This window comes from Neophocaena asiaeorientalis, unplaced genomic scaffold (assembly GCF_003031525.2).
Source record: "Neophocaena asiaeorientalis asiaeorientalis breed wild unplaced genomic scaffold, Neophocaena_asiaeorientalis_V1.1 scaffold641, whole genome shotgun sequence".
Taxonomy (NCBI): Eukaryota; Metazoa; Chordata; class Mammalia; order Artiodactyla; family Phocoenidae; genus Neophocaena; species Neophocaena asiaeorientalis.
The window spans coordinates 292,584-315,490 of NW_020173730.1; the positions used below are offsets into that span (position 1 = coordinate 292,584).

Below are 22,907 nucleotides of genomic sequence, written 5' to 3' on the forward strand. Positions count from 1 at the left end.
AGTGTATAATCAAGGGAATTCTGCTGCCAAAAAATGCTTATTGCTTAAATATTGCAAGAGAGTGGTCTTAGGCAGGAAATATAAGATCTGAGAAAATATAAAACAATATTTATACCATTTAGATGGGACCACAATATCTAACAGGAATAAAATTGTTTAGTATTGAGGTACTAAAATGTTTCATGAGGGCTGAGAAAAGGTTTGTCTCCTTCACTTCTGAATGCCTAGCATGGTAACTGGTACCTTGAATGTGTCAATAAATATTTACTGAATTAATAAATGTTAACCGATTTGGAATTTCTTCCTCAAAATATCTGAAAATTTGCCTTCTGTTCTCCTTCTCCCATAGGACCATATCCATCGTTTATAATAAAAACAAGGAAAAATATAATTTGTGTGACAAATTTCCTTTTTAGATGAAAAAAAAAGCTTCTTTTTGGTTAACCAGAAACCCTGAGACAGTTAAAAAATATACTACAACTTTAGAGTTAAAAACTGTAATAATGAAAAATGACCTAAACGAATTAAAAGGAAGGTGATGGGGAGTTGCAAAGGCTTTGTAATCAAATATTTCTAGGTTCAAATTTCAGCTCTATAGCTTAGTAGCTGCATTAGGTTGGATGAATTGCTTAACTTCTCTGTTCTCACTTTCCTTTTTTATTAGAGTTTTGTGAAGATTTAATGAGTCAATGTATATGCAATGTTTTGTGCCTACTTGGTAAATAATAAATAGCAGCTATTGAATTTTTCTCCGAATGAAGGTACTCATTTTCCTAATTTTCAGGGGACCATTAAGCTTCTTGGGAGAGGGACCATATTTTATTCATTTCTAGAACATAGCACAGTGTCTGGTATAAGTTGGTACTTAATAAATAAATGTGTTGAATTAATAAAGAAAATAAATATTTAAACAACTATTTGGTGACTACTGTGCACAGTACTTGACAAAATTGTGCATCACACAACTTGTAACTGAGGTGTATGTAGACACCCAACAGAATCATTTAAAATATAGAAATAGGATATTTTCTATCACTGGAATAATCTGCAATTGCTTTAATTAATCAAGTTTTTTTCATGATGATTTAGGAATTCACAAGTAATGCTGAGCTCAAATAACTGCATACTGGATGGAGACTATATTATAATGTATTCACACCATAACCACATTGTAGCTTAGCCACATAGTGATTTTTACCATTAAGGGCATTTTACTCATTTGCTTTCATTAATACAACTACTACTCAACCCCTGCTTATAAGTATAGATAATTGGTTTTGAAATTTTCACAATAAAAACTGTAAAGCCGTTTTGTACTTGGTAATCAGGAAAGGCACCAGCAATGAAGAAGGGATGCTTTTAATAAAAATATTTTATACATCCACCTGAAAGTTCTCATGTGGCAAACATTACAACTCTTAATCATACCTAAATGTAAATCATCAGACCTGTAAATACTCTGGGTTATGTGAAAGTACTTTACACTTCTAAATGAAAATAATTTTGCCCATAAAGTAGTTATATCAAAGACATCTCTTTTAATCGATGGTTTAATAACCATTACCATTTTATGCATATCTCAGAAGTGTGTAACATTCTCTGGATCAGTGTTCCAATGTGTAACAAATTTTTCTAGGCTTATGGAATCAAAAGACTATTCCAAACAGGTTTTAATAAGCTAAAACTACTGCCAAATATGAAATTATATTTGGAAGCAAAGTCTCAAAAAAACCTAACATGTTCATTTATACCTTTACTGGAAGAACAAAATTTGACACAAAAATTAAATTACTATCAAGGGAAAACCATTCCCATTGGAAACAAATGTAAACTCGGGTTGAATTTCAAGATATATCATTCTCCTTGAGATTAATGGAGAAAGATTTTTACACATTATCTTGTCGACGAGAATGCACAGTATTTTAGACTCATGCTTGGCATAACATTACATGAAATGTAACACAACATTTTCATAGAATGCAACTTATTTTCCAAGTTTATAAGTTAACCAAAAAAAGCACTTAAAAATCAAGCTCTATAAACTTACAGCTCTTTTTGACCAAAACAAAACAAAACAAACAGAAGTCAAAATAATTGGGGAAAATAGATAACATGGTAAAACTTGTTTGAAAATTGAAATAGTCTCTCTTTTTCCTTTCCTCATCTATATTCAAAGATGGCTACTTCATTTCTCAATCTTGTCACATTTTTCACAAAATATAACTATAAGGATAGTAAAATATGGTATACTCATTGGACCATTTTGTAAACAGTTAAATGAAACATAAATACAAGTTCAAATTAAAGATTTTTTTCCCCTGCAAGTTAGAGGATATTGGTCATGGAAGAAAATTCAGAAAAAAAAAAACAGGCACAAAAAAGCGCATGCAAAACACGTTTCTCTCGGGCTTCCCTGGTGGCGCAGTGGTTGAGTCTGCTAGCCGATGCAGGGGACATGGGTTCGTGCCCTGGTCTGGGAAGATCCCACATGCCGCGGAGCGGCTGGGCCCGTGAGCCATGGCCGCTGAGCCTGCGCGTCCGGAGCCTGTGCTCCGCAATTGGAGAGGCCGCAATAGTGAGAGGCCCGCGTACCGCAAAAAAAAAAAAACAAAAAAAAGAAACATGTTTCTCTTAGAACTTTAACATTTAAACTGCAGTGTGTATCGCTTTTAATACAGAATTTTAAACATCCTTGAATCTGTACATTATAAATAATGAGTTCTTTACTTCAGCCAGTTGGTAGGGTATACTAAATAAGGGCTAATTAAAAATCTAATATTTGTTTTGGCATTCTTTTCAAAGTTTCAAAACACAATATATTGGTTCCTAAAAGCTTTATTTTTCAAATTAAGAAAATTAAGGCATAAAAATTATGTACATGTTTCAAATGAGGACTTTTCATTTTCTTCTTATACCTTTAAAAATTAACTTAAGCTATTTGCCCCAGAATTTTCCCTACAGCCGTATAAACTGAATAACTGCTAATATAGAACTTAGATTAATGAATAATTTTTATCAAGTTTAAGTTTTCGTTCCATGCTTTTTTTTAAACCTTTGATGTCTGCCTCACTTTTCTAATAGGAAGTAGTAGTAACTGACAAATGAATAAATGAACAGCTAATGATACTAACAGAAAAACTTAGATGTACTGGTTTTGATTTTATATTACATTCCTTCACATAAGGTGGTTACATTTATTGATAATAAAAATGTCTTAGCATGGAAGAATTGAAAATATGAAAATGTCATGATTCTATTACATGTTCTATTACAAGCATCATGAATGACATACAGGTACTCTACCAGCTGAAAAAGTCTGAGAATCACTGACTTAGCATCTATTATGGCTGTGTCTAAATATGCAAATAAAATCCTAAACCACTAATAACAGCATTTCCATTTTCTCTGGCCTATAAACATGGTGGCATACACAGTAGGAGATTAAAATGGTAGTCCTGGCTCTCATACTTCCAACTCCAAGGCAATCAAATATATAAGATTTATTTCATATGACTATTCCATACAGATTCTTTCTCATTATGTTCAATAAATATTAAATTGATTTATAACACAATTCCCCTTCTGAATGGTGACTGTAGGGGCACATTAATATTGCGTATGAGTGCATAGGTGCTGAAAGATTTGCTAACTTTCCTGCCCTATTTTATTATTATTATTTTTTTGCGGTACGCGGGCCTCTCACTGTTGTGGCCTCTCCTGTTTTGGAGCACAGGCTCCGGACGCGCAGGCCCAGCGGCCATGGCTCACGGGCCCAGCCGCTCTGCGGCATGTGGGATCCTCCCAGACCGGGGCACGAACCCGTGTCCCCTGCATCGGCAGAAGGACTCCCAACCACTGCGCCACCAGGGAAGCCCTCCTGACCTATTTTAAACCACAGATCAATAACCTTTCCATTTTGTACTTAAATTTCCATACCTTGTAAACAATAATCAAATAACAATAACACTAACATTACTAAATTTATTCTCTTTTCAACATCTCATCTAACTTTTATTGCTATTATAGCCCAGTTGAATTTCAAGGATAATACTGAAAATAGCACTGAACCAGGGAAACAGGGGAAATTCATTTGACCCCTGGATCTGCCCCTAAATAAACTGCATGATTAGGGCAAATCTGAGTGTCAATTTTCTCAAAAGCAAACTAGGAAAAAAAATATTTGCCTCAAAAGTTTGCCACAGGATTAAAATTAATTGATGTAAGTGAGGATTGTAAATTATAAAGTACTATTCCAATGTATGTTATTACTACTATGATTTTGAAAACCCCTCTATTCTATTATAGCACTGCTATTTTCAAAATGTGGTGGACTCCTCCTTTGGGGACAAAAACAAGCTAAGTATTTCTGGACAGAATTTGCAATATATAATCCTTCCAAGTAAAGTAACAGGCTGAGACAAACATTGTTTGGATACTTCTTTTCTGTATTGGCAATTCTCTTTTTAAAATGAAAGTTTATTAACAAATATGTAAGATTCTCATTAAAATGAATTTATGTGCCCATGAGATGCTCAAAATCTAAAATTAAAAATAGGATATTTTATACATATAAAAGAAGTATAGCCATGCTTCTTTCTTTCAACCACTGCCATTAAAAGAATTTCTTTCGTATTGAAATTATTTATCAAACTGTTAGAGGTTTTGTACACAGGTTTAGTTGACCACTAGCAATAAAGGAACATGAATTCTAGCTGTTAAATCTAAAAACCATAAATGGATAGAAATGTTACTCAAACTTCTAACTTTATCACCTTGTTTCAACCCAAACACTGTTCTTAAATTATCCATTCTCAAGATATGTCCCATGTTTGTTAAGAATTTCAGACACAACACATACACATTAGCAAATCTAGTATTCATTATGAAGTTACCTAGAAAATCCTGTTTTACATGTGAATTAGGCTTTCACTAGGAATTAGTATAAGCCATAATGACTAATCTTACATAATGCATTCGTTTATTTTCTTCTGAAAAGTCAGATCTTATATTTCCTTGATGCTAAAATCTTATAAAACATTTCTTGCTGTCTTTTTTTCCTCTGTGCTTAGCTTAACACAATGCATGCCCTATAAGTGTCTCTGAGCCTTTAACTAAAAATTAACTTTTAAAATATGTCAAAATAAATTAGGATGTCTCATCTTCATTTTTTATTGTTTTCAGCACCGAGTCTTCTCCCAAAATTTTACATAGTTCATTGAGTCTCTGCTGCATTTTGGGAATTCCAGCTAGCTGAGATTCTAGCTTTTGTTTTTCTTCACTTAGTGTTAAACGAATAGCAGTGTCCAATTGTTCAAAGCGCCAACCTCCTTCACCATCAAACTGTAATAAATGAGTGTGGTATTTCCTGCATAATCAAAATGAAATAATATTATTAGCAATAATTACAAAAAGTCATTTTAGTTATAGATTTATCATTCTAATTGATATCCAAAGGCAAATTTTAAGTAAGGTGCATATTTTACATTTGATTTTCAAGAATCCCTCAAGAGGTAAAATATTGTGAATTTTTCTACTCCAAAAGTCATTAGTCTAGCCTCTAGGAAGTTCTATTGCTTGTATTAAATTTATTTTATATTGTGAATATACATGAATTGCAAAGGAAGACATACTGTTGCATTTATTTATATTCATAGCCCAGTATGAATAAATATCAAAGCATACTTAGAATGGGAATAAGGAAAGGAAGCAGAGGGAAGAAAGTAAAAATTTTAAAGGCTATTAAAAAAATAACTAAGAAAAATAAAGGAAATACAATACCAATTCATTAGTACACTATCCTTTGGGAATGAGTTAGTCAACATAAGTAAAAATTTCTCAAAAATTAAAGTTTTAAAACATTTAAAAAAATGAACTGATAGAAATCTTCAGCTATCAATACTTCCATGCTTTCATATAATTTAATCTCTTTTCTCATGGCTCAAGTTCATAATTAGGAACTTCAGAGAGGTATAGAGATGACTTTATTGATGAGACAGAAGGCAGTTCACCTTCTCCTAAATGAAGGCTAAGGTCACCAATCTCTGGGAATTGTGGGGTGTGTGTAAAAAGGGTAATCTGGCAGAGCTGTCCTTGCATGGCTGAGCCACTGCATTTTGTCACTATGCTGAAGAGGCACATGTTCTTATGTGTCCTCAGTTTTTTCTCTTACAGTTTTTCTCACTTCTTGCCCTCTTTTAAGCTCTCATCAGTCATTATTTACTACGATCAGTGGGGGTATATCAAATAGCTTTTACCTCCATTTTTAAACTGAGATATGATTCATATACCATAAATTCACCCTTTTAAAATGTAAAATTCAATGATTTTTGGTGTATTTACAAGCTCATGCAACCATCAGCACTATCCAATTCCAGAATATTTTCTTCACCCCAAAAAGAAACCTCATACACATTAGCAGTCCCTCCCAATTTCTCCTTCTGCTCATCCCCTGCCAACCACCAATCTCCTTTATGTCTCTATGGATTTTTCTGTTCTGGACATTTCATATATATGAACTCATACAAAATGTGGCTTTTTGTGACTGACTTCTTCCACCCAACAAAATGATTTCAAAGTTCATCTAGTTGTAGTGTTAGTACTTCATTCATTTTTATGGCTGAATAATATTCCATTGTATACACATTTTATCCATTCACCAATTGACAGAAATTTGGGTTTCATCCCATTTTGTTTGGGTGGTTTCAACATGCTGTAAGATGGGGAAGCTAAACTAAGTTAAACTATGTCTAAAAGAGTAAATATCACTCTCAAGCTGAAGGCTGAAGTTCATATGTTTGATAACATATGACAGAGATTAATCTTTTCCATATGCCTTTGAGTAACTATCTTTAGGGTTTTAAGTTTTCCAAAAATTTGACCTCACAGTGGGTGGAACCTGACAAAAATTAAATTGAAAACAATGTATTCCTAAATCAAGGGAAAAAATTTAAATGTGACAAAAGTGCTCTTAAAATATGAGAGCTAAAACAAAAGTAATGGAAAAACAAAAGAAGGATGGTGATATAAGAGAAATAATAGTAAAAAAATCATTTTGTTTATTACATTCTCAACTTCTCTTGGGCTTTCCTAACCTTTGATCTACAACCAGGAGCAATTTTAGAACACAGTAGTTCAGATCTTGAGCAACTTCCATCTTCAATTTATATTGGAGGTTTGGCTCATCACTCTGGTCCTACAACATTATTTGGTTTTTACATGGGGGAAGAAACTGTATAGGTGTTTCATGACCTGATATTCAAAGGTGTGTTCTATATTATGGGCTAAAATAATATTTCAGAGTTTATCTTAGTCAGAGGAATTTAAAAGAAACTACTATTTTAACAGAGCCTCATTGGAAATAATCTGCAGACATTCTACACAAATAAGATAAACCACTGGATAGTGATAATTATAAAATTGTAATTCTATTCAAGAATCAGATAATTTAATAAGCTTCTATAATTTTTGACCTCTTCTGATACTGGTATTGATTTTCATCTTTACAATCAACAATTACCCATTTGTTGTTATGGAGGAAAATATAATATATATTTTTCCTCTTCTGAAATCTTTTCAGGTAAAATAAGAATTTCATGTAGGAAGAAAGGATAATCAGAAATAATAGATTTCTACAACCTAAAATGACTAAACTAGTTCATAAAGCAGAACTAATGTACTTTTCAGTTTACAGCAAAATATACTATGGGTAGCTGCAATTAAAAACAAGTTTTTCTTGTTACAAAGTATAAAATTAGATTTTATTATTTGTTTAAAAAATTGTCCACGACCTACCTATTTGAATGGACAAAGTCCAGAATACTGACAACACCAAATGTAAAGCTGTGGACCAATAGGAACTCTCTTTCATTGCTGGTGGTAATGAAAAATGGTAGAGCTACTTTGGAAGAGAGTTTTGCAGTTTCTTACAAAACTAAACATACTCTTAACTGTATGATCCAGTAACTGAACGCCTTGATATTTACCCAAAGGACTTGAGAGAACTCATGTCCACACAAAAACCTGCATATGAATGTTTATAACAGCTTTATTTATAATTGCTAAAACTTGGAGGCAACCAAATGTCCTTCAGTGGGTGAATGGATAAACAAACTGTGACATCAAAACAGTGGAATATCATTCAGCACTAAAAAGAAATGAGCTAGCAAGCCATGAATAGACATGGAGGAAAATTAAATGACTATCATCACCAAGTTAAAGAAACCAATTTGGAAAGGCCACATACTGTATGGTTCCAGGTATATGACATTCTGGAAAAGGAAAAACTGTGGAAACATTAAAGATGAGTGGTTTCTAGGTGTTGTGGAGGGAGGGATAAATAAGCAGAGCACAGAGGATTTTTAGAGCAGTGAAAATATTCTATATAATACTATAATGATAGATACATGTAATTATAAATTTGTCCAAACCCACAGACTGCATAACACTAAGTGAACCCTAATGTAAATTATGGACTTTGGATGATAATGATGTGTCAGTATAGGTTCATCAATTGTAACAGTTATACCACTCTGGTGGGGGATGTTGATAATGGGGGAGGTTATGCATGTTTGGGCAGAGAGTATAAGGCATATTTCTGTTCCTTTCAATTTTTTTGTGAACCTAAAACTAAAAAAAGTCTTAAAAACAACAATACCACCACCGCCAACAAAAACCTCTTTGTTCTTAAATTAAGAAAAAAATGGCTGAATATGCTTCCAATGTCTCTTTAGGCTACTTGAATAGGAACTAAATGACAGGAAGGCATAATAAACCCATTGATAAAAGTCAGAAAAACACCAAGACTAAGAGCCAGAAAGGACTCAAGAGTTCATCTGGCCTGGTTCCACAGGCATATGTCATGACTGTCTTAAACCAGTTCCTGTTGGTTTTATCCAAGGGGAAATCAGAGCAATCACACTCATTGACATGGACTCTACCTCATCCTGGACTAGATCCAGACTGCCTCTGGGGAGACTGGCAAATCAGGGTCCTATCACTCCAGATGCTAATTAATTCTTTAACAACAGAGAGACAAACTACAAAATTCCGTAGAAAGGGTCACTTCATGAAATCCTCTATTTTCAGGTAAACTATCTGAGGAAAGAAAAATATGAATGTTTAAATAAAGTGTGAAATAGATTATTATCTTCTCTATAGAAGTAGAATTCAGTCAAAGAAGTTTGAACAATTAAAGCCTGATCTGCATGGAATGCTCAGCTTACTCACAATTTTAAAGTAAACATTTCTATAAGGTAAAGGGTCTGGAAAGGTTTCAAAGACCCAAAGGCTTTAACTCAAATAAAGCTTGCTACTTAGTCTAGGTTTGAAGTCGTGTATATAATAACAGATTTGGCATAAATGTGATCAGCCACATGCCAAAGAATGCTCTAGTCAGAGAGAGAGGAAGAATCCTTCCTGTCCCTTGGGAAATAGGAGGCCAAAGCATATAGAGTCCATTATATAGTTACTAACTTGTCAAAGGAAAAGATTTTGATTTATGAAATAGAAATGCAAATGTAGAGAGTAGAACTCAGTGTGAATGAAAAAGTGTTTTTATGATTTATGCATGAGATACATTTTGAGTTCCTTAAATACGTAGAGCAATATAGTAGAGTATAGGGAGTATGATCATAGTAAGTTACTTTTCTCATTTTTCTAGCTCTCAGTTTCTTCATCTGTATAATGGGAATAATTAGACTACCTGTACTCTATAGTGTTGTTATTAGGCTTAAATAAAATGAGCCTGGAATAGAATAGGTGCTGAATCGGCATTAGCAACTATTATTATGATGATGAATCAATAAAAAAGTAGGGGAATGATAAAAATGGTATCATAATTTTTTAAATAGGAAAAATACCATTAGGTTTTTTTTTCTCCTGCCCATTTTTGGATTGGGTTGTTTGTTTTTTTAATATTGAGCTGCATGAGCTGTTTATATATTTGGAGATTAATCCTTTGTCCATTGATTCATTTGCAAATTTTTTCTCCCATTCTCAGGGTTGTCTTTTTGTCTTGTTTGTAGTTTCCTTTGGTTTACAAAAACTTTTACGTTTCATTAGGTCCCATTTGTTAATTTTTCTTTTTATTTCCATTACTCTAAGAGGTGGATCAAAAAAGATCTTGCTGTGATTTATGTCAAACAGTGTTCTTCCTATGTTTTCCTCTAAGAGTTTTACAGTGTCTGGTCTTACATTTAGGTCTCTAATCCATTTTGAGTTTATTTTTGTGTATGGTGTTAGGGAGTGTTCTAATTTCATTCTTTTACATGTAGCTGTCCAGTTTTCCCAGCACCACTTATTAAAGAGACAGTCTTTTCTCCATTGTATATCCCTGCCTCCTTTGCCATAGATTAGTTGACCATAGGTGGGTGGGTTTATCTCTGGGCTTTCTATCCTGTTCTATTGATCTATATTTCTGTTTTTCTGCCAGTACCATATTGTCTTGATTACTGTAGCTTTGAGGTATAACCTGAAGTCAGTGAGTCTGATTCCTACAGCTCTGTTTTTGACCCTCAAGACCGTTTTGGCTATTCCAGGTCTTTTGTGTCTCCATACAAATTTTAAGTTTTTTTTGTTCTAGTTCTGTTAAAAATGCCATTGTTAATTTGATAGGGATTGCATTGAATCTGTAGATTGCTATGGGTAGTAGAGTCATTTTCACAATATTGATACTTCCACTCCAAGAACATGGTATATCTCTCCATCTGTTGGTATCATCTTTAATTTCTTTACTCAGTGTCTTATAGTTTTCTGCATACAGGTCTTTTGTCTCCCTAGGTAGGTTTATTCTTAGGTCTTTTATTCTTTTTGTTACAATGGTAAATGGGAGTGTTTCCTTAATTTCTCTTTCAGATTTTTCATCATTAGTGTATAGGAATGCAAGAGATTTCTGTGCATTAATTTTGTATCCTGCTACTTTACCAAATTCATTGATTAGCTCTAGTAGTTTTCTGGTGGCATCTTTAGGATTCTCTATGTATAGTATCATGTCATCTGCAAACAGTGACAGTTTTACTTCTTCTTTTCCAATTTTTATTCCTTTTATTTCTTTTTCTTCTCTGATTGCTGTGGCTAGGACTTCCAAAACTATTTTGAAAAGTACTGGTGAGAGTGGACATCCTTGTCTTGTTCCTGATCTTAGAGGAAATGTTTTCAATTTTTCACCATTGAGAATGATGTTTGCTGTGGGTTTGTCATATATGGCCTTTATTATGTTGAGGTAGGTTCCCTCTATGTCCACCTTCTGGAGAGTTTTTATCATAAATGGGTGTTGAATTTTGTCAAAAGCTTTTTCTGCATCTATTGAGATGATTATATTGTTTTTCTTCTTCAATTAGTTAATATGGTGTATCACATTGATTGATTTGCGTATATTGAAGAATCCTTGCATCCCTGGGATAAATCCCACTTGCTCATGGTGTATGATACTTTTAATGTGCTGTTGGATTCCGTTTGCTAGTATTTTTTTTTTTTAATGGGTCTTGTTTTTGTATCCATTCAGCGAGCCTGTGTCTTATGGTTGGAGCATTTAATCCATTAATGTTTAAGGTAATTATTGATATATAAGTTCCTATTACCATTTTCTTAATTGTTTTTGGTTGTTTTTGTAGGTCCTTTTCTTCTCTTGTGTTTCCCACTTAGAGAACCTTTCCTTTCCCATGTTATAGAAGTTTTCGACTATAATCTCTTCAAATATTTTCTTGGGTCCTTTCACTCTCTCTTCTCCTACTGGGACCCCTATAATGCGAATATATTTGCATTTAATGTTGTCCCAGAGGTCTCTTAGGCTGTCTTCATTTCTTTTCATTCTTTTTTCTTTATTCTGTTCTGCAGCAGTGAATTCCACCATTCTGTCTTCCAGGTCACTTATCTGTTCTTCTGCCTCAGTTATTCTGCTATTGATTCCTTCTAGTGTATTTTTCATTTCAGTTATTGTACTGTTCATCTCTGTTTGTTTGTTCTTTAATTCTTCTAGGTCTTTGTTAAACATTTCTTGCATCTTCTCGATCTTTGCCTCCATTCTTTTTCCGAGGTCTTGGATCATCTTCACTATCATTATTCTGAATTCTTTTTCTGTAAGGTTGCCTATCTCCACTTTATTTAGTTGTTTTTCTGGGGTTTTATCTTGTTCCTTCATCTGGTACATAACTCTCTGCTTTTTCATCTTGTCTATCTGTCCGTGAACATGGTTTTTGTTCCACAGGCTGCAGGATTGTAGTTCTTCTTGCTTCTGCTGTCTGCCCTCTGGTGGATGAGGCTATCTAAGAGGCTTGTGCAAGTTTTCTGATGGGAGGGCCCATTAGGTTTTATGAAATATTATTTATAAAACATTTTTGTTCATTTTTCCTTAAAACAAAGCAAAAACAACCATGCTTTATTTTCCTGTGCTTTCTCCAACTTAATCATTTGGAGGGATATCAAGTTGTGGTATTTCTTTTTCCTGGATATTTAAAAAAGAACTAAAAAGATGATGTAAATTATATAATATATTCTTTCCCAGTGTATGCTATGGAATAATGACTGTTTCAGTTTTAAAAAATCAGTGGATTTTTCTACTTCCTTTCAGAATTATTGGAATGTGATGATAATTTTCAAAAAATTCATTGTTTTAATGTTAGGTTTGGGGTACCTTTTGTTCTTCCATTACTTTTATTTTAGCTCTCATATTTTAATAGCAGTATTTTCACATTTCAATTTTTCCCTTGACATAGAAATACATTGTTTTCAATTCAATTTTGGTAAGGTCCCACCCATTGGGCAGTCAAATTTTTGGAAATCTTAAAAGCCTAAAGATAGTTACTCGGAAGTATACAGAAAAGATCACTAATCTCTGTCATATGTTATCAAATACATGAACTTCATCCTTTAGCTTGAGATTGATTTTACTCTTTTAGACATAGTTTAACGTTAAGAGAAATACAGGCAGAAAATAACTGAAATGTCTTATGCTCTATAGTAAAAACTTTGGCAAAGTTATTCTTTCAGAAATATAAAGAAAAATCATCTCTCATAAATGAGCATTGGAAACACTTACCAAAGAGAAGGCCTGTGTGTTATAGAAAGTAAGGAAATTCCAGCCCCTTTCGCAGCCTGAAATATCTTTCCTTCAACATCAATGCTGACAGCGCTGGTGCATTCATCCAGCAATGCATATTTTGGTCTTAAAAATAAGCACAAATACATTAAAATTTTTCATTTTGAATTATAAATCTTTCTTTGGGCAATACGAGCTGCAAGGTTAACAATTTTAAAGGAGCAAAAGAGAAAAATGACAATATTAATGGTGATAAATAATAAAGCAAAAAAGAAGTCATTACCCCTCTTCAGACTAGAATTTCATATTTTCTTAGATTTTACTTTTTAAATTAATTTTTATTGGAGTATAGTTGCTTTACAATGTTGTGTTAGTTTCTACTGTACAGCAAAGTCAATCAGCCATATGTATACATATATCCCTTCTTTTTTGGAACTCCTTCCCATTTAGGTCACTACAGAGCAATGAGCAGTTTCTTGAGCTATACAGTAGGTTCTCATTAGTTATCTATTTTATTATCAATAATGGATATATGTCAATCCCAATCTCCCAATTTATTCCATCCCCCTTTTCCCCCTTGGTGTCCATATATTTGTTCTCTACATCTCTTCTTAGATTTTAAAATAGATTTTTTGATACCTGCTTATAATACAATATGCTTTATTGCAGATGGGTGAATCGTGAATATGAGGCAGAGGAAAAATGAGACAGCTTACTGAATGCACTTTCCTGCAGCACGCAGGTTCATTCTTGGTGACAAGGTTCTGACTAATTAACACAGAAAATACATTACACATAGTAGCTAACTATCAAACAGGTCACAATCCTGTTGGCAAACATTTATTGAGAAGATAATTTTATCAACAATGTGAGTACCTAATCACAATTAATGGAATTTCATTGATTGAAGACCCTACGAAAGTAAGTATGCTTAATCTGACACATTTAGAGTAGGCATTTAACCTAGTAACTTTGAGACCATTTTCTTAAGGAAAAAAATCAGTAAATATTTTTCTGATTATATTCAACAATTTTTTTTCTTAGCTCAATTTTTACTCTGGAAATGATTGTTTACTACTATCAGAGGCACCTATCATTTGCCACCATTTCCTCCTGATAACTCTCTCCCTTTCATTTTCACCCCTCAGCTCTTTATCTTTTTTCCCTTTCTCTGTTTTCTTTCAAGCCTGTCTGGGCTTATTTGGTACACAGTAGCATGACTTAGTTTTGTTAATGGGACCAAAGATCAACTCATGCCTGTCATTTATTGTTTATTTCAGGGTTGAAAATCAGTACAAAGTATTTACCAGGACAACTTCCTCTGAAGAAATTCTGATATTTTAGAATAAATGCCAGTGAAAGTCCAGGACCAGATGGCTTCACGGGAGAATTCTACCAAGCATACAAAGAAGAACTTACACAGATCCATCCCAAACTCTTCCAAAAAGTTGAAGAGGAGAGGACACTCCCAAAGACATTCTAACGAAGCCACCATCACTATGATACCAAAAGCAGACAAAGACACCACCAAAAAAACAAATTACAGGCCAACAACTTTGGTGAATATAGACAAAAAAATTCTCAAAAAATTAGCAAGCCAAATCCAACAACACATTAAAAAGTTCATACACCACAACCACGTGGGATTCATCCCAAGTTCACAAGGATGGTTCAACATAAGCAAATCAATCAATGAAATACACCACATCAGCAAAAGAAAAGATAAAACCACATGATCATCTTGAAAAATGCAGAAAAAGCATTTGACAAAATTCAACATCCATTCATGATAAAATCACCACCACTATTATTCAACATAGTTTTGGAAGTCCCAGCCACAGCAATCAGAGAAGAGAAAGAAATAAAAGGAATAAAAATTGGAAAAGAAGAAGTAAAACTGTCACTGTTTGCAGATGACATGATACTATACATAGAGAATCCTAAAGATGATACCAGAAAACTAGGAGTAATCAGTGAATTTGGTAAAATAGCAGGATACAAATGAATGCACAGAAATCTCTTGCATTCCTATACACTAATGATGAAAAATCTGAAAGAGAAATTAAGGAAACACTCCCATTTACCACTGTAACAAAAAGAATAAAAGACCTAAGAATAAACCTACCTAGGGAGACAAAAGACCTGTATGCAGAAAACTATAAGACACTGAGTAAAGAAATTAAAGATGATACAAACAGATGGAGAGATATACCATGTTCTTGAAGTGGAAGAATCAATATTGTGAAAATGACTATACTACCTAAAGCAATCTACAGATTCAAGGCAATCCCTATCGAACTACCAATGGCATTTTTCACAGAACTAGAACAAAAAATTTCACAATTTGTATGGAAACACAAAAGACACCAAATAGCCAAAGCAATCTTGAGAAAGAAAAACGAAGCTGGAGGAATCAGGCTCCCTGACTTCAGACTATATTACAAAGCTACAGTAATCAAAACAGTATGGTACTGGCGCAAAACTAGAACTATAGATCAATGGAACAGGATAGAAAGGCCAGAGATAAACCCATGCACATACGGTCAGCTTATCTTTGATAAAGGAGGCAAGAATATAAAATGGAGAAAAGACAGCCTCTTCAATAAGTGGTGCTGGGAAAACTGGAAAGCCAAATGTAAAAGAATGAAATTAGAACACTCCCTAACACCATACACAAAAATAAAATCAAAATGGATTAAAGACCTAAATGTAAGGCCAGACACTATAAAACTCTGAGAGGAAAACATAGGCAGAACACTCTATGCCATAAATCACAGCAAGATCCTTTTTGACTCACCACCTAGAGAAATGGAAAAAAAAAACAAAAATAAACAAATGGGACCTAATTAAACTTAAAAGCTGTTGCATAGCAAAGGAAACCATAAACATGACAAAAAGACAGCCCTCAGAATGGGAGAAAATATTTGCAAATGAAGCAACTGACAAAGAATTAATCTCCAAAATATACAAGCAGCTAATATAGCTCAATATCGAAAAAAAAAAACAACCCCATCCACAAATGGGCAGAAGACCTAAATAGACATTTCTCCAGAGAAGATATAAAGATTGCCAACAAACATATGAAAGAATGCTCACCATCACTAATCATTAGGGAAATGCAAAATCAAAATTACAATGATGTATCACCTTACACCAGTCAGAATGGTCATCATCAAAAAATCTACAAACAGTAAGTGCTGGAGAGGGTGTGTAGAAAAGGGAACCCTCTTGCACTGTTGGTGGGAATATAAATTGATACAGCCACTATGGAGAACAGTATGGAGTTCCTTAAAAAACTAAAAATAGAACTACCATACTACCCAGCAATCCTACTACTGGGCATACACCATGAGAAATCCATAATTCAAAAAGAGTCATGTACCACAATGTTCATTGCAGCACTATTTAGAATAGCCACGACATGGAAGCAATCTAAGTGTCCATTGACAGATGAATGGTTAAAGAAGATGGGCACATATATACAATGGAATATTAGCCATAAAAAGAAATGAAATTGAGTTATATGTAGCAAGGTGGATGGACCTAGAGTCTGTCATACAGAGTGAAGTAGGTCAGAAAGAGAAAAACAAGTACCGTATGCTAACACATATATATGGAATCTGAAAAAAAAAAAACGGTTCTGAGAAACCTAAGGGCAGGACAGGAATAAAGATGCCGATGTAGAGAATGGACTTGAGGACACAGGGACAGGGAAGGGTAGGCTGGGATGAAGTGCAAGAGTGGTATGGACATACATACACTACCAACTGTAAAATATATAGGTAGTGGGAAGCAGCTGCATAGCACAGGGAGATCAGCTCAGTGCTTTGTGTCCACCTAGAGGGGTGGGATAGGGAAGGTGGAAGGAGACGCAAGAGGGAGGGGATATCGGGATATATGTATACATATAACTGATTCACTTTGTTATACAGCAGAAACTAGCACAACATTGTAAAGAATTATACTCCAATAAAGTTGTTAAAAAAAGGAAAAAGTACCCCCAAAAAATAAAAATAGTAATCCTTTAAAAAAAATTAAAATCCTCTCAAAAAGAGTATACAACTTTGATACTTAATACTCCTTGCAAAAGTTCTCCATTTTAGCTAGCTCAAGTGTTCCACATTACAACTCAAATCTTGTTATTAACCCTTTGAGAATGAGGGGAGGCACTTTCTCATTATTATACTTTTCCTTCACTCGATTTTTTAAAAATTTTACTTAAAAAATTTATTTATTTTATTTATCTATTTTTGGGTGCATTGGGTCTTTGTTGCTATGTGTGGGCTTTCTCATTGCGGTGGCTTCTCTTGTTGTGGAGCATGGGCTCTAGGCGTGCAGGATTCAGTAGTTGTGGCAGGTGGGCTCAGTAGCTGTGGCTTGCAGGCTCTAGAGGGCAGGCTCAGTAGTTGTAGTGCACGGGCTCAGTTGCTCCACTTCATGTGGGATCTTCCCACACCAGGGCTCAAACCCGTGTCCCCTGCATTGGCAGGTGGATTCTTAACCACTGTGCCACCAGGGAAGCCCTATTTTTACTTTTTATTGAACTATAGTTGATTTACTATGTTGTGTTGATCATTGCTGTACAGCAAAGTGATTCAGATACACACACACACACACACAAACTTTTTTTTTCCCCCTCAGCCACGCTGTGTGGCATGTGGGATCTTAGTTCCTTGACCAGGGATTGAACCCGTACCCCCTGCATTGGAAGCATGGAGGCTTAACCACTGGACTGCCAGGGAAGTCCCTATACATTTTTTTTTTTTTTTTTCGGTACGCGGGGCTCTCCCTGTTGGGGCCTCTCCCCGTAACCACTGGACTGCCAGGGAAGTCCCTATACATTTTTTTTTTTTTTTTGCGGTACGCGGGCCTCTCACTGTTGTGGCCTCTCCCGTTGCAGAGCACAGGATCCAGACGTGCAGGCCCAGCAGCCATGGTTCAAGGGCCCAGCCGCTCCATGGCATGCGGGATCTTCCCGGACCAGGGCACGAACCCACATCCCCTGCATTGGCAGGCGGATTCTTAACCACTGCACCACCAGGGAAGCCCCTATACATTCTTTTTTGATATTCTTTTTCATTATGGTTTATCACAGGATATTGAATATAGTTCTCTGTGCTATATAGTAGGACCTTGTTGTTTATCCATTCTATATATAAAGCTTACATCTGCTAATCCCAACTTCTTACTCCATCCCTCCCCCAGCCCCTCCCCCTTGGCAACTACCAGTCTGTTCTTTCTGTCTGTGAGTCTGTTTCCATTTCATAGAGGAGTTCATTTGTGTGATATTTTAGATTTCACATATAAATGACATCATATGGTATTTGTCTTTCTCTTTCTGACTTACTTCCCTTAGTATGATAATCTCTAGTTGCATCCATGTTGCTGCAAATGGCATTATTTCATTCTTTTTTATGCCTGAGTAGTATTCCACTGTATATATGTACCACATCTTCTTTATCCATTCATCTGTTGATGGACATTTAGGTTGTTTCCATGTCTTGGCTATTGTGAATAGTGCTGCTATCAACACAGGGGTTCATGTATCTTTTTGAATTATAGTTTTGTCCAGATATATGCCCAGGAGTGGGATTGCTGAATCATATGGTAATTCTATCTTTAGTTTTCTGAGGAAGCTCCATACTGTTTTCCACAGTGGCTGCACCAACTTACATTCTCACCAACAGTGCAGGTCCTTCACTGGATTTAGCATTTCTATTTCATTTTATTTTTTTCTCAATAAATTCTGCTTTTCAACTTACTTATCTCCCCTCATCTTTCTGTGGAGCACTAAATTCTTTCCACTGTTATAACTTTATTTTTATTCAGTATCACATTATATCCAAAATATTTTAGATACAAAAGTTTCAAGTACTTATTTTAAGTTATAGGTACTTAAAATCTATTTAGATTAGCATCTTTTATTAATGCCTGTTGTTTTTTCTTACAGAGCTTATCTTATTAACACACTGACACAGTGAGAAATTTATGGTCATACCTTACATTCCATCATATTACATTTCACCAAGTATGCTGGGGATCATATTAGTGAGTATTTATAGATGAGGCTCAAACAGATTCAGGGTAACAGCTAGTCATAAACGTCACACTGTAAAGTTTACTCTTGAATCTCACCAAATCATCTCAAAATGGTCATTCCAAAATGCACTTCACTAAAAATTCTGAGTTCACAAATTTTGGTTCATACTTCTTTAGCTTGCCATATTCTTTTTTTTTTTTAGCTTGCCATATTCTTGAACTAACTGTGTCATTATTACAAATACCATGTTATTACACAATATTTTTTCATTAATAAAATCCAGGTATAACACAAAAATAATGCATATTTGTATGATTTAATTTATATGAAGTTGTAGAACAGGAGAAGTAATTTATGAGGATAGAAATCAGAACAGAAATTGTCTATGGAGAGATTTGACTGGAAAGGGGCATGAGAGACTTTCTATGGTGATAGAAACATTCTTTATGTTAATTGGGTAGCAACCAACTTTTGTATACCAAAATAGAGAAAAAACTATACCCAAATTTTATGTGTTACAGGTAGCGAGACAACAGATTTTTTCTTATTTTTACTTATCATATTTTCTACTTTTATAAAATAAACATATAATTATATTTAATAAAGTTGTTTAAATTATTTTTTTAATGATAAATATTTTATGTTGTATTCTTACCAAAAAGGCTGAACCTAAATATAATCAAGCTTTTAGCTCTAATTTCCAGTTTACAAGACAAATAGGAGATTGAGGAAAGAGGTAAAGGGATCTCATGAGGAAGGAATCAGATCAATCTAGAAAGGACAACATTCTTACAGGACAACTGACCCAGTTTCTTTAACAAGTCAATGGCATAAAAGATGGGGGAAGGGGACAGAGGCAGGGAGAAGAGGCTCTTTAAATTAAAAAATAATTAAAAGATATATAACAACAAAATTCAGTATATAAAATTTGCTTGGATCTTGGTTTGAACAGACCAAGTATAAAAAGATATTTTTGAGACAATCAGGGAAAATGAATATGAACCAGGTATTAAATGATTTTAAATGATTATTATCAAATTTTTAGTTATGATTATGATATATTATGTAAGAAAATATCCTAATATTTCAGAGATTGATGCCAAAGTATTTAATGAAAAAATTCCATGATTTTGGATTTGCTTTAAAATGCTTCATAAATAAAAAGTAGATAAATCAAGTGCTGTATTAAATCAGTGTGATGAGAATATGGGGTTCATCTTACAATTTTCTCTTCTTTGATGAAGTTGTAATGGTTTTTCCATAATAAAAGATTTTTAAAAAATTGGTAGCCAACTTGTTGCTAAGTGTTTAATGAGGCTTACTTGATAATTTTTTTGTGTGTGGTTTTTATCAGCTTTTAAATGTTCCCTATGAAGATATTATTGTTTCCACTGCAGCTTCTTCAAGAGTATGGCATGTGCCCCAGCTTATGGTCTATTCAGGCATTCCTGTACATAACTCTTGGGCTTTTTTGCCCAAGATATAAGTATTAAAAGTGAGTAACAACTCAGGTTTTCATTGCCAGAGGCCTAATGTAAAAAAAAAAGGGGGGGGGGAATTTATTTTTCACAGAAGAATAGGACAAAAAAGAGGAATAAATCAGAATAGCTTTAATACTTCTTTTCAATGTCTTATGTTTGGTATCTTGAATTCAAAAGGCTATGAAAAAAACAAAAACAAAAAAAAACCCAAAAGGCTATGAAGCTGGTTGCAAATAGAAAAGTTTTATCAAGAGAAATTTTTTCCTGCACCTCTTTATTTCTGAGTCCATGAAGACTTAGGCTGGCTGGTTCCTTTTCCCATTGGATATGCCTCTGATTTTCAAGGAGGAGAGCACTACTAAGTTTTATAGGCTACTGAGTGGTTAGAAAGTTAATTTAGTTTGAATTTAATAGAGAAGTATTACTGAATGTCTACCTCCTGTGTTCACAACAGTATAACAGTGGTTATGTATTCTTCACATTTTAAAATTAGTAATAATCCTACTTTCAAACTTAGGACATATAAAAATTTCATTTTGTCATCTAACATTACTCAACAAAAAAATTTTTTTAAATACTTGGAGATTTCTGTCACATTAAAAAAATAACCTAGGAAATTAAAAAACTGTAAATTCTAAGCACTAGTTTTTCAGAAAAATATTTTCAGACTAAAGATGAGGGCACGGAATCCTATCCAAACATTTTTTGGTTACAACAATGGAATAGTCATTACTTGAATATAATATACTTACCTATGATAAAACATGCGAGCCATGCCCATTCTTTGCTTTTCCCCTCCTGACAGGACATCTTTCCAGTCCATAACAGCATCCCATCCTTTAAAATATATATAAGTATATATTTTATAAAGCATCTTTTAACTAAAGAGAGCATCTTTTACAGTTTTTATCTAGACAAGTGATTCCTGGAAAGTTTAAGTTATTAACACAAAGAACCTGATATTTCTCAGAAATGCTTGGATAAGCTAGAGAGCCTTATTTTTAAGCATTTTAATTTAGATTTGATATTTTTTACTAGTAATAATTACTTACATTGACAAAACGTCTTCTAAGAATTCCAAATACTGACACTTTGAAAATGTGTTTGTTTCTGAATATCTCCAAAGAGTTGATAGACTTATTTTGGAGGGTGGTGGGAGAAAAGATCAACAGATTTGCATAGGCTTACTGCAAAGTCTACAAAGGGTATGACAGGAGCTAACTTAAATGGTTTCCATCTGACTGGCACTGTATATGAGTTTTCTCATTATATATTTCACAACCTTATTAGGTAGCTATTATTAGTTTTATTTTATAGGTCGATAAGCTGAAATTCATGGAGAAGTTGATATATCAAATTTTACACAGCTATATATTAGAGCTAGGGTTTATATGCAGGTCTATTTATATGCAGGAGTTTCTGTTGGCTATTTATTCAAAAAGCAAGCCTTCTATTTTTTAAAAAAATAGGTTAGATCAATACATACTGATATAGAAATGTACCTAGAATATTTTTTATATGGAAAACCGAATTGCAGAATTGTGTGTGTGTTTGTATACAGTTGACCCTTGAACAACACAGATTGAACTGTGAAATACTTATACAGGTATTTTTTTCAATAGTAAATACTACTGTACTATACAATTTGAAGTTGGTTTAATCCACAAATGCAGAATGGCAGATATGGAGGAAACTTGGTTAGAGACAGCCTACTATAAGTTATATGCAGATTTTTCGATTACCTGCTAAAACTTTTGAGTTTAGTGGAACAAAGGACATGATTTATATAAATATGTAAAATTAAAGTTTCCTTTGACTCAAATACTTTTCTCTTTTGCCTTCTCAGTTGGCAGGGGGAAAATTTTTTAAGCCCAGAACACTTATCTACTGTATAGCAATCTGAATCTATTTTTCAAATCCTCACTTATGTTTCATAAATGCTATACAATGAAGTCATAGAGAAAATTTTCTTTCTACGATTTTCACTAGAAGAACACATACACATATATAAATTATGATTGCATTTCTGTAAATAAATACACAACCTCTCTGGGAATAGAATTATGAGACTTTTACTTTCTAAGCTATACATTTTTATAATATTTGAAAATTTTATTATTTTAAAATTATTTTTATGGTCTTTCTTAATTTTGTAATAAGAAAAAAATGTTACTTAGAAACAAAACCATGGGGCCTATTAGGAAGACAACCATAGCAAGTATTTTTCTGAAGTGGGAATATCATAAAATGGAGCAGACTAGGCAAAGCCTGATTTTCAAAGAAGAAAATGACTGTCAAAACTTCACACACACACACACACACACACACACACACACACACACACAATACAAAT

At 33.8% G+C, this 22,907-nt stretch overlaps 1 protein-coding gene across 2 annotated transcripts in view; it reads right to left on the minus strand.

Annotated features, from left to right (window-relative positions):
* Nucleotides 1-5,145: 5,145 nt before the first annotated feature.
* ABCD2 (ATP binding cassette subfamily D member 2) overlaps nt 5,146-22,907 on the minus strand; it is a 74,242-nt gene continuing 56,480 nt past the window's right edge. For both annotated transcript variants that reach the window (XM_024750866.1, XM_024750865.1), the window contains exons 8-10: nt 21,307-21,391; nt 13,034-13,159; nt 5,146-5,365 (exon numbers count right to left, since the gene is read on the minus strand). In XM_024750866.1, the coding sequence (XP_024606634.1) occupies nt 5,146-5,365; nt 13,034-13,159; nt 21,307-21,391 (431 nt within the window). The remainder of the gene's footprint in view (nt 5,366-13,033; nt 13,160-21,306; nt 21,392-22,907) is intronic.